General features: G+C 38.1%; 1 protein-coding gene across 3 annotated transcripts in view; it reads left to right on the top strand.

Moving 5' to 3' along the window:
- The window catches only part of CFAP69 (cilia and flagella associated protein 69), a 62,162-nt gene extending 46,865 nt beyond the window's left edge, over nucleotides 1-15,297 (top strand). For all 3 annotated transcript variants that reach the window (XM_036328260.1, XM_036328259.1, XM_036328261.1), the window contains 7 exons: nucleotides 2,658-2,850; nucleotides 8,078-8,215; nucleotides 8,721-8,797; nucleotides 10,190-10,387; nucleotides 12,306-12,392; nucleotides 13,670-13,774; nucleotides 14,320-15,297. In XM_036328260.1, coding sequence (XP_036184153.1) covers nucleotides 2,658-2,850; nucleotides 8,078-8,215; nucleotides 8,721-8,797; nucleotides 10,190-10,387; nucleotides 12,306-12,392; nucleotides 13,670-13,774; nucleotides 14,320-14,487 — 966 coding nt within the window. In that variant the 3' untranslated portion in view covers nucleotides 14,488-15,297. The remainder of the gene's footprint in view (nucleotides 1-2,657; nucleotides 2,851-8,077; nucleotides 8,216-8,720; nucleotides 8,798-10,189; nucleotides 10,388-12,305; nucleotides 12,393-13,669; nucleotides 13,775-14,319) is intronic.
- The last annotated feature ends 2,630 nt before the right edge of the window (nucleotides 15,298-17,927 follow it).

Raw genomic sequence — 17,927 nt, 5'->3', positions numbered from 1 at the left:
CTGGGGTTGGACCCCGGCAGGGTGGGAAAGTATAATTTTGTTTTAATAAAACTCACAGAGTTTTTAGCTATGTCACTGTTGATTGCCACCATTCCTGACTTTATTAACAGAATAACAAACCTACTTTGATTTAGCAAAGATACTAACATTATGTGTGTTCTTTTATCTCTCTGAAAGAAAAATAGTTGAATGTAAATTGTAATAGAAAAATATTTTTTTGCCTGGCTGGTGTGGTTCAGTGGTTGAATGTTGACCCATGAACCAGGAGGTCATAGTTCAATTCCCAGTTATGGCATATGCCAGGGTTATGGGCTGGATCCCCAGTAGAGGACATGCAGGAGGAAAATCAAATGAATGATTCTCTCTCATCATTGATGTTTCTGTCTCTCCCTCTCCCTTTTTCTCAAATCAATTTTATTTTTTAAATCAATTTTAAATATGTGTATTTATATACATATATGTACACACACATACCATATATATATATCTGTATATATTAAAAACTCAACTAGGAAAAATTATAAATAAATAAAAGAAAATTAGCCCTGGCTGGTTTGGCTCGGTGGTTGGAGTGTTAGCCTGCAGACCGAAGGGTCATAGGTTCAATTCCCAGTCAAGGGCACATTCCTTGGTTGCAGGTTCTCCAGTCCTGATGGGGGAGTGTTGCAGGGGGTGGAGGAGAAGAGGGCAACCAATTGATGTGTCTCTCTCGCATTGATGTTTCTCTCTCTTTCTCTCCCCATCCTCTCTCCCTTTCACTTTTTCTAAAAATCAATGGGAAAAATATCCTCAGGTGAGAATTAAAAAATAATAATAAAATAAAGAAAATTAGTTGACACTAGAGATGAGAGAGCAAATTCATTAGCTATAAAGCATTACAAACAAAAATAAATAATAATTATTAAAATAACCCACCTTGATAAACAGGAATGAATCATAACCAGAAACCCTTAAGATGCTCAGAAAATTGAACATATAGAGAAGAATATATGTGCACCTCTACTAATGCAGTCCTAAACGATGTACCACTTACCACATTTCTCTGAATACAGCACAAGTATGCTCAGAGTCACAAGGTGCTGTGTCAGGGGATTCTCAACGTCCCAAAATTAATTTGGCTCATCTTCCTGGAATCTTGTTTTTTCCTAAAGATTTGGAAGTGAGGAGTTATATTAAACATGTATCCATAGATTAAATACTTAAGTTTTATATTAATATTTAAAATTATATACAAGACTTCAAAGACATTTCTCTCTTGTGTTCACTCTCCTTTGCCGTTAGGGTTTCTTTGATGGAAAGGTACAAAGGCCAGTAGGACAGGTCATATAGTACAGTGACTGTGAGCATAGGCTGGAAGCCAATATTTGTTGGCTGTGTAACTGGATAAGTCACTTTTCTCTGATATCAACTTCCTCAAAACAGAGATACTTACCTCATGCACTATTCAGAGGAGGATGAGTGATATGTGTAGGCATGCATACAGGTGCACATGCATATGTATATACACTTTATATTCATATATACATACACCCAGTGTTATTGTAACATTAGTTAGATGTTTCAGAAACTATGCACGTGTTTTCCACTATTATGAATATAATTATTCGATTGTGCTTAATGTAGTTTGAACCAGTCAAGTTAAATTACAATTGCAAACATTTTTAATGAAGTTTTTATATTAACCCCAGCCCTTCTAAAAGTGAAGTACAGAAATAAAAAAATTCATTGTATTGAGAGTCCTGCTTAATGTAATCAGCTAAAATATGTATTCAGGGTGTAATAATAATTGCTAATAATGGTTAAATATTATTGAGAGTTTACTATGTGACAGGCAGTCTCATATGACTCATCATAATAACTCTCTAAAGTAGGTAAATGTTATTATCCTTCATGTAATAAAAGAGGAAATGATTATTATAATTGGAACCGCAGGTTACGTTTCCTTTGCTATTCTATCAGCAGTATACTGTGAGAGTTCATCAATAACATATATTCCACACAGAAACCATCACTGTGTGAAGGCCATTGCTGTGGATAGCTTCTCTCTGCCTACATTTTGCTTTGCTGCAAACTAGTTCTCACAAAACAAAGGAAATAGGCTTGATAATTTTCTTTTATGGATGCAAATGTTCAAAATACAAAATTACACCTCATTTTGAATTATTTTCATATGTGGCTACCACTTGCAATTACCATCACTACTTCTCTTAGTAACAATGAGGTTATAGCTGTTGTGAGTCTTTACATACCTTAAAGCATGTAAATTGGACAGATCCTATTGTTCCAGTGATGACTTACATACATCACTGTTGACCTGTCTCCACCTAAAATAAACATCTTTACTTATTTTTGCACTCTCCCTTTTTCTTGTCAATCAGTCAGTTTCATTTTAGGTCACGATGTATGTTTGTAACATTAGAATTATATTTCATCTTTTTCTTTTTCTTCTTTTTAATTCCTAATGTTTGAAAATGTATTCATTACAATTGGCTTCTATTTTCACAGGAAATTAGCACAGATCATACTTACGTAGAGTTTCACTTTTATAAGGCAATCCTTTAGAAGAAGCACTGATTAATACAAATGTTTCTCCTTTTTTAACGTAATAGTTCTTAATATTTATTGCAACTTTTTCTTTTTCTGTTCCCTTATAAAAGTTGGACCAAAAAAAATTCTGTAGTCTAATACTGGCAATAATGGTTGAATTTTGTGATAATCCCAAAACCCCGGTTCACGTCAATGCTTGGCGAGGGAAGAAGGACCAAACGGCTGCCAGCCTTTTGATTAAATTGTGGAGAAAGGAAGAAAGAGAACTAGGAGTACTACGTGATAAACGCGGGATGATTATTGGTGAGTGTATTTGTAATCGTTAGTACAAGCAATTAGATTCCTTTTTTAAACTACCTTATAAAGATTAGGAAAGTAATAGACACCGCTAACAGTATGGTAATTACCAGAGGGAAGAGGGGTCTGGGGAAGATAAAGAGAGTAAAAGGGGGTCACATACATGGTGACAGAAGGAGATAGACTTTGGGTGGTGAGCACACAACGTGAGATGCAAATGGTGTATTATAGAATTGTCAACTTGAAGCTTATATGATGTTATTAGTCACTTATATAATGTTATTATTAACTTATGTAATGTTAGCCCCATAAATTTGATTTTAAAAAAAGAAAAAATAAGATAGGAACGTATAAAGATTTTCATCCCTTTGTTTAAAGTTCTTTTCACAGGTGTTTTGAACATCTTGCCATAATAAATTCTGAATGATTGGAAGAAAACTAAGTATAGTAGTAGTAGAATCATGTTTTTATAGAAAAATTTCAGGAAATGCTATTTTATCATCTACTTTAACTTGAAAAAAATTAACTACTTCCTAAAGAAGTTTCTTTTGGTTACCTGCTTTTACAAATAGGTTCAGTAATATTTCATTACCAATAAAATGTGGGATGTAAATAGAGTGCTTGAAAAGAATTTTTATAGTATTTTGTACATTGTTGTTGCTTCATATTTATATAATTTACTTTTTTGTGGAGAAACTTACTTTTTTGAATAAAAATAAATCAAAAGTTTTATAATTTTAGTTACTAGATTCTAATTCAATGAAGTTTACAGTATTAGAATTTATAGTTCATTTATCTATTCTATAATGCTACATTACATTTTCTAAATCTCTGAATATTATTATGGTTTTATCTAAACTTAGTATTATTTATTTTTAAATGAAAATACTTTCCTTTTTTTTTTTTGTTAATCCTCACCCGAGGATATTTTTCCATTGATTTTTTTTTCTTTTTTTTAGAGAGAGAATGGAACAAGGTGGAGAGACAGAGAGAGAAAAGCATCAATGTGAGAGACATATCTATTACCAATGAACCCTGCAGCTGAGGTCCATGCTCTTTACTGGAATTGAACCCGGGACCCTTCAGTCCATGGGCTGATGCTCTATCCACTGAGCCAAACCTGCTAGGGCTCTCTTTAATTTCTGATGATTTCTATCTTCAATCTGATTTTATTATTTATGAGTTTTGATCTATAATGTCATAAAATAGTTAAATATCATAATACATATATAGAAACCAAAAGCAAAGACAATTACATCATTGTTTTTTATTTTGTTTTGGTTTGTTTTTGTTGTTGTTTTTTTAAGCAATCAAGAATTCTCTTTTATTGAACCACGGCAGCAGATAGAGAAGGAGGCTTTCAGAGGGGGGAAAAAAGAAAAAGAAAAAAGATCTTTCAACCCGAGGGATCTAGAGCTACATTATTATTTCCCAATGAAGTGAGCATTAGTTTTCTGAAGAATACTTGATTCCTAAGGAAGCCAAACTTGTTGCTTGTTTTGTAGAAAACATACGAAGATGGGCAAACTGTATTTGAATGAGGACATTTGAAATTCAGGCTCAAATTCTGCTGTCCTTTTTATTTAAGAATTTGGCTGCAATGAACTATTTATTTGTCTTTTCCAACATGTTTCAGATTTGGAATTATTATTTTTTTAATAAATCTTTATTGTTCAGATTATTACAGTTGTTCCTCTTTTTCCCCCCCTATAGCTCCCCTCCACCCAGTTCCCACCCCACCCTCTGCCCTTACCCGCCCCCCCCCAATGTCCTCATCCATAGGTGTACGATTTTTGTCCAGTCTCTTCCCTCACCCCCACACCCCTTTCCCCCCCGAGAATTGTCAGTCCACTCCCTTTCTATGCCCCTGATTCTATTATATTTACCAGTTTACTCTGTTCCTCAGATTTTTATTCACTTGATTTTTAGATTCACTTGTTGATAGATATGTATTTGTTGTTCATAATTTTTATCTTTACCTTTTTCTTCTTCCTCTTCTTAAAGAATACCCTTCAGCCCTAACTGGTTTGGCTCAGTGGATAGAGCATTGGCCTGCAGACTGAAGGGTCCCAGGTTCGATTCCAGTCAAGGGCATGTACCTTGGTTGCGGGCACATCCCCAGTGGGGAGTGTGCAGGAAGCAGCTGAATCAATGTTTCTCACTCATCGATGTTTCTAACTCTCTATCCCTCTCCCTACCTCTCTCTAAAAAATCAATAAAATATATTTTTTTAAAAAAGAATACCCTTCAGCATTTCATATAATCCTGGTTTGGTGGTGATGAACTCCTTTAGCCTTTTCTTATCTGTGAAGCTCTTTATCTGACCTTCAATTCTGAATGATAGCTTTGCTGGATAAAGTAATCTTGGTTATAGGTTCTTGCTATTCATCACTTTGAATATTTCTTGCCACTCCCTTCTGGCCTGCATAGTTTCTGTTGAGAAATCAGCTGACAATCGTATGGGTACTCCCTTGTAGGTAACTAACTGTTTTTCTCTTGATGCTTTTAAGAGTCTCTCTTTGTCTTTTGCCCTTGGCATTTTAATTATGATGTGTCTTGGTGTGGTCCTTTTGTTTGGGGTTCTCTGCACTTCCTGGACTTGTAAGTCTATTTCTTTCACCAGGTAGGGGAAGTTTTCTGTCATTATTTCTTCAAATAGGTTTTCAATATCTTGCTCTCTCTCTTCTTCTGGCACCTCTATAATTTGGATGTTGGTATGCTTGTAGTTGTCCCAGAGGCTCCTTACACTATCTTCATATTTTTGGATTCTTTTTTCTTTTTGCTTTTCTTGTTGAGTATTTTTTGCTTCTTCATATTTCAAATCTTTGACTTGATTCTTGGGATCCTCTAGTCTTCTGTTGGATCTCTGTATATTATTCTTTATTTCAGTCAGTGTATGCTTAATTTCTAGTTGGTCCTTTTTCATATCCTCGAGGGTCTCACTAAATTTATCGGCGGTTTCTAGAAAATTCTTGAAAAACCTTATAATTGTGGTTTTGAACTCTATATCCAGTCATTTGCTTTCCTCCAGTTCTGTCATTTGTGACGTTTCTTTGTCTCTGCATTTTGGCTGCTTCCCTGTGTTGCTAGGGTGCCTTTCTGTGCTAGGTGTCCTATAAGGCCCAGTGGCTCAGCCTCCCCAATTACCTGAGATGGACACTCTTGGTGCACCCCTTTGTGGGCTGTGTGCACAGTCTTGTTGTAGTTAAGCCTTGATTGTTGTTGGTATCACTGGGAGGAATTGACCTCCAGGCCAATTGGCTGTGAGAATCAGCTGTGTCTACAGTGGGAGAACTTCTGTGCTGAAGACACCCTTCTGGGGCAAGATTTGTTTCAGTGGGGCTTTGGTGCTCACTGAGTCTGCCCCCTGAGTGTGTCCCTTATGTATTTGAGGAGTTGTAATCTGGATGGTCCCAATCTGACCACTGGGTACACAGGCTGTTGGATCTCTAAGGAGTTTCTAATTTAGCCTCTGCCTGAGGCTACCCAGCAGGAGCTACAGAGAGATCTGCAGATTCCTCTTCTTTGTTTGGGGTTTGGAGGTGCCCAGATGAGGCCCAGTTGTGAAGCAATGCAAGCTGCTGTGGGAACTTGTGCCTTCTTTTGGATGTTATGGATCTCTCTGACCCAGCAGCAGTTTGTTAGGTAATTTTCAGATTCCAAAGGGCCAAGCCATTCATATGTAAAAGCCTCTGATGCAGCTTGGGTTGGGTGGGGTCTCAGGGAATCAACAGGGCGGGGCAAACAGCTATGGCTGGTCCTCAGTCCTGCCCTTAGAGGCCCCTGGGTCTCAGTGTCCCCGCAGTAATCGCTGCAAGCACCTCTGAGAGAAAGCTGCCCTCGAGTTCCGCCCGCTGCCAGACAGTCTAGTTTCTCCCTGTATGAATCTGGGTCCCCAGAGACTCGCCCAGAACTGGAGTTCAGAGCCAACGGGAGCTTGTGTCTCCCTCCCGACTGAAAAAGACACTGGCATCCTCCATTGCCAGCCTTTGCCATGCGCACCTCCGTACCTCTGCACTTTACTTCCACACCTCCTCTGAGTCTCAGTGTGCTTTTCTCTTTCCTTCTAGTTGTAGAATTTCCACTCAGCCAGCCTTCCTGTGGTTCTGGATGATGTCTGTTTTGTCTTTTAGTTGTAGTTTTGAAGTGATTGTGCGAGGCAGCAATTTCAGGTGTTTGCCTATGCTCCCATTTTGGTTTCTCCTACATCATTGTTAAATTGACATTGTTCAAAATCTGGATTTCAAAATTAGAAAAATTACATAAGAGTTTCACTTTTTATTTTTTTAATCCTCACCCGAGGATATTTTTTTTATTGATTTTTTAGAGAGAAAGGAAGGGGGAGAAACATCGATGTGAGAGAGAAACATCAATTTTGCCTCTTGTACATGCCCCAGTTGGGGATCAAACCTGCAACCTAGGAATGTGCCCTGACCAGGAATTGAACTTGCAACCTTTTGGTGTACAGGATGATGCTCCAGCCAGCTGAGCCACCTGGCCAGGGCAAGAATTTCACTTTTAAAAAGTAATTTTGTGAAATGTTTATATCTTACATAAATAATAAAAATGAAAGCTATAAGTTTTGCCACAGAATGGGGAAGAAATCACTGATTACTGATGCTTTCAAAAGAGTAACCATGCCCAGTCAGTGTAGCTCAGTGGTTGAGTGTCAATCTATGAACCATACAGTTTAATTCCAGGTCATGGCATGTGCCTGGGTTATAGGCTCAATCCCCAGTGTGGGGCATGCAGGAGGCAGTGGATCAATGATTCTGTCATCGTTGATGCTTCTATCTCTCTCTACCTCTCCCCTCCTCTCTGAAATCAACAAAAATATATATGGGTTTAAAAAAAAAAGAGTAACCATGTACAAGGCACTATTTTAATGTGTTATAATGTTCTTAAATATTTTATGACAGCGTTTCTCAACCTGTGGGTCGCGACCCCTTTGGGGGTTTAACGACCCTTTCACAGGGGTCGCCTAAGACCATCGGAAAACACACATATAATTGCATATTGTTTTTGTGATTAATCACTATGCTTTAATTATGTTCAATTTGTAACAATGAAATTGGGGGTCACCACAACATGAGGAACTGTATTAAAGGGTCATGGCATTAGGAAGGTTGAGAACCACTGTTTTATGATGTCTGGACTAAAATCTCAAAATTACATATTAATTTACTACTGTTTTTATCTGTCTCTCTCTGTTTTCACGACATCTATTGATTAGATACAAGGAAACCTCTATTTACTAGTTTTCAAGCAGAGCAAAAAATCATGCCAATGCCTGCTAACTGCCCGACCTTTGCAATTATGGATGTTGCAGAAAACATTCGAGCAAAAATTTATGCTGTGTTGGGCAAACTAGGTAAGAAGCTACTCGCCAGATTCACAAAAGCCTCTCTGTTTTCCTAAGTGTGTATATTGCTTTTGCTTTGGAACCTGTTTTTCAAACATGATGAACAAAAGTTCCTTTATACTGATAAATGCATGTTCCATTGTTTTCCCAATGTACAGGCTACACCCTGTTCAATCAAATTAAAGGCAGTTAGTTTGGATAACTAGGATCAACACAAGAATTCTGAGTCACCTGAGGGTTTTTTTTTTAAAGCCCTGCTTCTGACTAAGGAAAAAGTCCTCACTTTTGGGGCTCTGAAAGAATATTACCATTGTCTGACCAAAGTACAGAAACTATTCCTCTTTAGTGAGTACGTAAGGATGGCCTGGCAATAAGAAGTCAGAAGCTCATAGAAGTAACTTTTTCATACATCAAAATGAATTCAAAAGGAGCTGCTTGCACTGTTTTAATTGTGCGTGTGTGTTGGGATCACGTGCTCTGTTAAAGTAATTCTCTCTATATAAACTTCGTTTAGATTTTGAAAATTTACCTGGCCTCTCTACGGAAGATTTTGTGACCCTTTGTATCATACATAGATATCTTGACTTTAAAGTGAGTACCTTCTTCACCTTATTATTAAAACCTCATATGGCAAAAAAGTCAATTGGGAAATAAAATATCTGTTTGTAATTGTGAGCAGTCACCCAAACTGTGCAGTGTTCATTTTCCATTTTGCATCTGATACTATTCAAAAGACATAACAAAAATTGATTCTATATTTTCTATGGGATAAGATTTCATCAACTATCCTATATAATAAAAAGCTAACATGCAAATTTCCCCTTGGGAGTTCGACCTACCGGGAGCTCAACCTCCCGCTATGAGGTGCACTGACCACCAGGGAGTGGCGCGGAACAAAGGAAGGCCCCATCTGGCATCTGGCAGCCGGGGGAAGGAAGGCTCCGGCCAGCAGCCGGAAGGCCCCGATCGGCCCTGATCGCCGGCCAGGCCTGGGGACCCTACTGGTTTATGAATTTTGTGCACCAGGCCTCTGGTGAGCTTATAAAAGAAGATGGCTCTTACTGAGATAGAGCTATTCAGAAGCCTAATAGAATGTGTAAAATATAATTTCTTTTCTTTATAGATCATTAGGAGCTAGAGTTAAATGAGTTATTGCTTATTAAAATAAATTAATACTTATTAAAGTATTCTTTTATCATTACTTTATGTGATATCAAATGTCAGTTCAAGGATAGGTTGCTTACGTTGCTGGTTATATTTTTGGTAAATAAATGCTTTTGAAGTTTCAGGGGAGTATGTTCAAGTATACATTTCTTCTACTACTGCTAGTATACTGTGTTTGAATGTCGCAAATGAATAAACCTCTATTTTCAAGTGAAAAGGTGACTGAATTTTATCTCTGTCCTGGATATATAAATTTTTCTTTAAATTTAAACATACTCAAGCACATTAATTTCCAACAACCCAGAAAATGCGATAGAAACATGGAGTTAAGAGCTTGAGATTCAGTGATGCTTTAGCAAGAAGGCGAGGGGCAGGGCCCTGTTTCTCAGGGTGGCTAGGTGGTAGGGCCCCAGGAATTCCCATGGTCATTGTCCCTGTAAGTTCAGCATGACTCGTCCTTCAGTATAAAGCTTTAGGAAGGAGAACATCAGTAGTTCAAGAGGATGAGACTAAAGCAGCAGTTTCTGCAGCTATGAAAAGAGTGAGGATAACCAGAAGGCAGGGATGATGGCAATGAACTAGACCTAGGTAGTGGAGCCTCACCCATGAGTACCGTATCCTTGATTTCTGAATACCCAAATGTCACTGGTGCTCCAAATCATCCCCAGGGCACTTAACTCATGCCTAAGGAGTAAGTTAGGAAAAGCTGGTTCGGTACATGTCAACTTTGGAACAACAATCACAATAAAGTATTACCGAAAATTGTATTTTTATTTTTTGTTAATTTGACTTTTTTAAACTTAAACTTTGTTATAACAGATTGGAGAAATATGGAATGAAATTTATGAAGAAATGAAATTAGAAAACTTAAAACCGGTCACTACAGATAGACGTATTTTGCAAGCTATTTTAATGGCGACAGAAAACGTTGGAAAGATGGTTGCTTCCCTGCAGTACGAGATGGTTGAAATCCAAGCCCGCCAGGATGTGCAAGATGAACAAAAAGTATATGCAAAAGTAAGCCACAGATACCATTGAGGCCCAAGATAATTTCATTGTATGAACTAGTGGAAGTCCTCCAAGGATATATTGCCTTACTTGTGAACGTTTCAGCACTTGAAGTTATTTGTAGTTTTCTCTCCTTGTTACTTTCACTGTGTTTGTACAATTTTTAAAAGACACCATGGGGTTAAGAGCTTAAGATATTCCATTACAATATTTGATACTATTTTATGGCATTATAATTTGATTTCTACAGGCTTACCTTTCAAAAGGTGAAGACACTTCTCTTTTTTGAATTGTCAAACAGAATTCCAAAAATGGTTGGCTGTTTGAGTATATACATTTAGCAAATTCTGACAACAGTGTATCTTTGTGACTATAAATATAACCTCACTGAGAACATTGGCCCTCACCCCTCACTCTGTGATAAGCCCTTGCTGGTGTGCCAGCCACAGGCATATCCTCTCTTCAGTGCCTAAGCACTATGAGTGTTCTGTGAGTCCAGAGGTAGACGGGTCTCTGACTTCACCTAATCAGAAAAACATAAGCCATTCTCCTAAAGCTTCACACAGGTGGGAAACGGACACATCAGAAGCTTTTGAGCAAGGAGGTTAAGTGGCTGTTTAAATTGTCCACAGAATGCAAAGATGATGTAGATGCCCACTTACACTTGGCCATCCTGTATGACTCCCATTAAATATTTAAAACCCTCTAGGGTCACTTCCAGAGTGTTTTCTATTGCCTGCTCTTTTCACGTAAACTATTCAAGTTTTTAGCTTCAGCCTAGTGGAACTCTGCGTCCACCTATGAATTCTGCTGTTTGAGACACCTCCTTGCTTGAAAATTTTATTTGTTAAAAATTTTTATTGTGTGGATGCTGCACTTTACCCTGTTTATTTGCTCGTAAGTGGGCTAGCCCCATTGGAAGATCTGCTGCCTCATCAGTTCTGTTGAGTGACAGAATGTCTGCTCTGTAGACTAGCTATTGTTGTTATGTTGGTTATTGTTGATTTGTTCGCTTGGCTCTGACCCCACTTTTTTTTTTTAGCAGTTATTTAATTAAACACCCTTGGTTTATGATTGAAACTTAGTGTATTTTACACCAAGCAGGGGCACATGTCCTCTGACTATATAGTCAGTGGGTGGCGTGTTGAGAAGGATAGTTTTCGCAGTTTGTGAGCAGTTACCTCCCTAGACTGCATCACCACAACAACTCAGCACTTTCACGGAATTGCTTGTCTTGCTGCAGTTAAAGATTAGAGCTATTTTTACCAATATAATCTTTGATAAACTATTATCAGTGGCAGCAGGAACCTATTTTCTCCTGTGAATTTGTTGTTGGGTCATTCATATATTATCCATCTTCATAGTGATAATCATGTAAAACAATCAATCTTGCTGTGAATTGATGGTGGTGGTTTTTTGTTTTTTTTTAAAAAAAAAATAGTAGTTTATTGATTTTTAGAGAGAGAGAGGAAGGGAGAAGAGAGAAACATCTATCTGAAAGTGTCCTATCGATCAAATGCCTCCTGTATGATCCCTTCTGGGATCCAGCCTGCAACCTGAGCACGTGCCCTGACCGAGAATCTAAACAGCAACCTCTCCGTGCACAGGACGATGCCCAACCAACTGAGCCACACTGGCCAGGGCAATTGTTGTTACTTTTATATTTTGTATGTTTATAACAACAGTCTTATATTACATTTTGGGGAAAGCAATTCAAACCCTAGACACAATGAAAGAAGGATTTTTTTTTTCATTTTAAGACTTTTATTTTTAAGTTGTTAACTTTATGATTACTCTAATCCTTTTGCTAGTTAACCTTTAAAATTTACCTTGGCAAAAGCTAGGTGTTCCTTCAAAAGAAGGGATTTCAATTCCTTTGGTATTCTTTCATAGAAACTGGAACTCTTAACTATCTTTCTCATTTCAGATACAAGCCACACACAAGCAAAGAGAACTGGCTAATAAATCATGGGAAAACTTCTTGGCTAGAACATCAAATGCTAAAACTTTAAAGGTAGGATTTTTGAAATATTATGATATCCACAACAAATAGCTAACTCTGACACCATTTCCAGGAATAAATATTCATTCACCTTTTTCTGTTGATCTTCTTGTAGAGTACTAACACTAGTAGATCCTCATATGCAATTTAGGATGATAACTGAAACTGAATTTTCACCATTACAGAGATGCCACTCTGAGTTTTATTTGACTTAGCAGTGGGAAGCGAGGGTGGTGTTTCTGGCTTACGTAAAAGAGATTATGGTTAGCCAGGAATGAAATTCTGCTTTCTCTTCTGAGCCTTCTTATTCATTGATCTGTTCTGTAAGAAGCAGAGTGAAGGACAGAAAAAATAATTGTCCATATTATTCTCTCCCCCAAGGATGTTTCCCCTCGGTGACCACCAAAGAAACATAATATTAAAGGTTCAATGAGAATTTGAGATAAACACCCATTTGGAAGCTGCTTCAACTATAAGCTAAAAATTAAAACATTTATAATGCTAATTATTCACTTGAAATATATGAGAAGCACCATGGGTTTCCAAAATCTTATTAACTTTACCCATATTTTCCATTAACACTTGGAAAAGACTGTTATGTAATGTTATAAATCTTCCTCTAGATATGCAATTGTTACATGTTATGTTAATCCACGAAAATAGTGGAACCATATTAAGGTAGCAAGAGCAAAGCTAAGAACACACTTATTCAGTGTACTGTGTCTCCCCCTTTTCACTGAAAGTCCTTCCCAACTTTACTTATAAAATATGCTGGTAGTGAAAATCAGCCTTTTCTGAACAGACCATTGGTTACCTCAAATTTCACCTGTTCTAGTGACTCAAATATTGAGCTTGATTATAACCACAACAAATTATATAACTGATATTATTCTAAATGCTTGAAACATTTAAGTGTACTAAATTAGTATTTAATTTATGCAAAATACTTTGAAAACACACATCACCTAATGTAAATTCAGTAGCTTATTCAATTATGCATTAAAAATTGAGCCCAATTTCCCTAGGGCCTGCTTTACTTCTTGGTATATGACCAGTATTTCTGGAAATCTCAGTAATGTTTTTAGGTTACTGGTGTATTCTGCAATGTACAAATGATACAACTTGCTAATAACTATCTTCTTAGCCTAAATGATCAGCAGATTCCAGTGCTAACTAATAAAACAGAAGCAGCCAGACATAATGAAATATAAATTGTATACTTCATTGTAAATATCATCATTAATGCTTTAATAGCAAGGTTATTTTCTTTCTAATTTAAAAATCTTCAGAAAGCAAAAAAACTTCAGGAAAAGGCTATCGAATCCACTAGATACGGTGAACGACCAGCAAATGCAATATTTCACCGGACAGATATTAAAGGCCTTAACACAACGGTAAGACTTTTTTTTTTCTCCATTACTTTTCTTAGTAGATATCTAATTTAGTCCCCAGGGTTATTTCCATGGGATTTGTCCCATATTTTTTCTTTTTGCTCTTCAATTTTCATATAGTGAAGGCATGTTTGTCTTTAAGGTACCTCCACCCTCACCCAGGGCTGGTTTAGACTAGACCCAGGCCTCCAGGACTCCCACGGAACTGCTGCAAACACTAGTCAGATGATAGCTCTACATCTCTTTACCAGAAAATGTGCAGTGCCTCCTTTGCCTGGCAAGTAGATTCATGCCGTAATCCAGTGTTCCTGGTGTCCTCTTCTAGACATAATTTGGCCCTGATTGCAAAGCTAATAAGCGGTAGAAGTAGAATTCATGCCCACTTGTCTGGCTCTGAAGCCCTTATCTCTCCAATAGGTCATGCTGCCTCCCAGTTACTTATATGTATGTTTTGTGTTGTTTCCAAAATAAGCTAAAGGATGAATGAGTTTTCACCTATGGAAAAATGTGCTAAATGGACTCTTAGATATTGACCTTTTGCTTTTTAGGTGCTCTCTGGACGGGTAGTAGCAGTGGAGAGCACTCCTGCCCGATTAGTGGGAGGACCTCTGGCTGATACCGATATTGCTCTTAAAAAACTTCCTGTTCGAGGAGGAGCCTTACAAAGGGTGAAAGCAGTAAAACTTGCAGATGATCCAAATAATGTTCCTACATAAATGCTCTAGAGACTTTTTGAGATAAATTCTGCATGTAATTTTTAGTTAAATATGTCTTTATATACAAATGTAAAACATATTTTAGAAGAAATATTTTAGTAAAATACTATAAAAAATAAAAGCAAGCACATATAATTTATTTTTATTGAAAATATCAACATATAGCATCAGAAGGGTGGTCAACAATTTTTTTGGAAAGATTACTAATTCTTTCAACTGAATTTGTGAAGCATATTGTATCAGTTAAGACTCATCAGTTGCATATGAATTATTCCAACTGATTTAAGCCCCCCCAAAAAAGAAGGGGAAAAACTTGAATAGATAGACTCTATAGCTATCAAATCTAGGAATAATTAAGACTACTGGCATTGTTGGATCTAAGGACCGAAACTCTGGGGGTAGGACCTTCTCCTTCCCAGCAGCTCCTGGACTATGTTCTCCCAGGTTCATGTCCAGTATAGAAAAGTGCATGCCTGTCTCTCAACAGTCCTGCAACTGCCTCTGCATATTGGCTGCCCCTGACTGGCTGCCTGCCCATTCCTGAGCCATTCACCATGACTCTGGCCAGATTTGAGTACTGCCTACTCCCAGAGCCAGAAGTCTGCCAACCCTACCCAAAGCATATGGATGGAGTGGAGTAGGAACTCAGGATATTATTATCATGAGTATATATAAATACCGGGTACAAAAACACTAGCAACAAATATGTCGGTCAAAGTAAAATAAGTTATCTCTGTTGTAAAAAGCAAATGTTAGTCATGAGGTAAACAATAAAAATAAAGAAACAGATGGTTTTCTTTTCATATATAAACATGCAAAGCAAACTCTATGCTACTTCACTTCTTTAGTGGGGAAGGGGAGAGGCGAGGGGGGGAAGTGTTTTCTTTCCTTTGTGGTGGAGGTATCTTGCCAAAGAATAGGGGGTGGATGCCTTAATGCTGAATGTAGAGTAGTATCTGTGTCTGTGTGCCATTCTGAGGTTTCCATAGCCTATCTCCATTCCCACCAAACCCCATTCCACCCAGGAAACCACAAAGTTGAGTTTATGTCCAGGGCCGAGAGGTAAAATAACCCGTTTTCTTAGGAAGACACACTGGAATTTGTCTAGATTCTAGGCCAGGGGTGGGCAAACTTTTTGACTCGAGGGCCACAATGGGTTCTTAAACTGGACCGGAGGACTGGAACAAAAGCATGGATGGAGTGTTTGTGTGAACTAATATAAATTCAAAGTAAACATCATTCCATAAAAGGGTACGGTCTTTTTTTTTTTTTAGTTTTATTCATTTCAAACTGGCCAGATCCGGCCCGCTGGCCGTAGTTTGCCCACGGCTGTTCTAGGCCCAGAGGGTACACTTAGCAGTGCACAGGTCAATGTATAACAACCAGCTCTTCATGGGGGCGGGGGCCCTCATTTGTAGTGTTTGCCAGTTTGTATTCCGCTATGACCAATTCCAAGCTACCACCATGATGCTACTAAATGCAGAGTTGGGAAGACATGCATAGAATCCACGTTCATTATCAGAAAAGCAATAATCACCCACTAGGCTCCAACACCCCACCAGGCCCATCTTCTACTTCCTCCTCCCTTCCCCTCTTCCTCCTCCCCTCATAGTCCTCCAGGAATTTTGCATTGTCCCTGTCTGTGAGGATGGTAACCTCCACAGTGAGAGCAGAAATTGCAACTGTTCTTATTGTTTTAATTAAAAAGAGTTGCCAGTTCACTTCTGTCCAGCTGCCTTTCACCCTGGCCAGCTGCCCATTCTTGTGGCCCACGAGAGTAGATTATATGTATCAGCTTCTTAGTGAGCTTTGTCCTCTCCTAAATCCCTGTCTCTGATACCCACAGCATTGGAAGGCATGATTTGTTCCTCTTCTCACAGAAAGCCCTGAGCACAAAGGTGCCATGGAAGGGGGAGTTACTGAGCAACAAGAATGGATGTGGGTAGAAACATGCAGTGAACAGATGTCCATACAAAAAGCACCACATACACCTCAGGTGCATCTCAGATACACAGAATCAAGATGGCGTGTCCATGGCTAAGCACAATGAATCTTTGCCCCATTTTGTACAAGCTGCTTCCTCAGACTCGAAGCTCCCCAAGGACAAGGTAGAAACCATATCTTATTCATTATTGTAATAAATGCCACAGTAAATTATTGAGTAAGTGTGATGGTGACCCCAGCTCCTAGGAGCCTTTCCCTTGAGCTCTGCAAATGCAGCCAAGTCCTGAGCTCACAGGGAAGATGCAGCCAACAAAATGCTTTAGAAGTAATGCTAAACTCGGTCATGTTAAAGTAGTTCAAGTATGTTTACTTCATAACAGTGATAGGCGTCCTCTAAAATGGTGAGGCATAAATACTATTACATGAATAAAGCATGTGTAGAACTAGAATCAGTATCTCTTGGTTGAATATCATTTTTCTCTGTAATATGACTTGATAGCTCCAGATTAATCAGAACTGACTATAATCCAAATACTCAGGGATACTTGTGAACCTTTCCCCTGCCATGTAGGTCTTACCTATCAAGAAGAGGAGAGGTAAAATAGGGCAGGTGATTACCTAGTATCCATTTAGCAGGTGAATAAATGTAGGTGGGTGGAGGGTAGGACTGTTGCCTAATCCTAACACTTGGACTTAACCCTGACACTTAGACAGACTGCACCCAAGTTTGCCTATTACCCAGTGATTGCCTATATTGTTACCTAGTGATTGCCTTTATTGGGTGAAAACCAGTGAATAATTAGGTAGATAACTTTTGTTCATCTGGTATATATTATATCACGGGACAAAACTAAAGAACAGAAGTCTTTTCAGGTAAATTATCCACTTTCTTTAATCATTCTTACTTAATCCTTCCAGACTTGATGTATCTGGCCAGCCCCTTCTGAAGAGCTACAATTTGTTATTCCTCTATACTGTGACGAGCCAGTTGAACAATGATGTCTGGGGTAGCCAGGCCCATGGAAGGTAGTATAATGAAAGTAGTCCCTCTCATTTTACACACTTTCTGCCCACACAACCTAAGCTAACATTAGTTTAATTAGCAATCATGTTTCATGATGGCTTGTATTTAGTTTACAGCCAAGGAAAATGTCAAAGATGCTTTCTGAAAAACAAAGGAGCAGCCCCTGACACCCAGCAACTGGCCAGGTACTATCAGGTCAAAATTCTGGAGAGAGACCCAGTACTCAGATCTTGATTTCTAATAATATTCTCCAATAAAATAAACCAGTGTTTCTTGGAGAAATAGCTGGTTCTAGAGATGGGGCTGAAATAAATACACAAGATGCATCTGGAGCACCCTATAGAGCTCCCAATGGCTAAAACTGAAATAATTTGAGCAACCAAATAAACAGTGTAGCATTAGATTACAACCCAAAGTGCTAGTATCTATATGTAAGTCCATATTTCTATAAATAAATGATGAAAAAAAAAAG

Source organism: Myotis myotis, unplaced genomic scaffold (genome assembly GCF_014108235.1).
Source record: "Myotis myotis isolate mMyoMyo1 unplaced genomic scaffold, mMyoMyo1.p scaffold_m19_p_11, whole genome shotgun sequence".
Lineage (NCBI taxonomy): Eukaryota > Metazoa > Chordata > Mammalia > Chiroptera > Vespertilionidae > Myotis > Myotis myotis.
The sequence above is the reverse complement of the archived record's forward strand: the minus strand, read 5'-3'. Positions and strand labels throughout refer to the sequence as shown.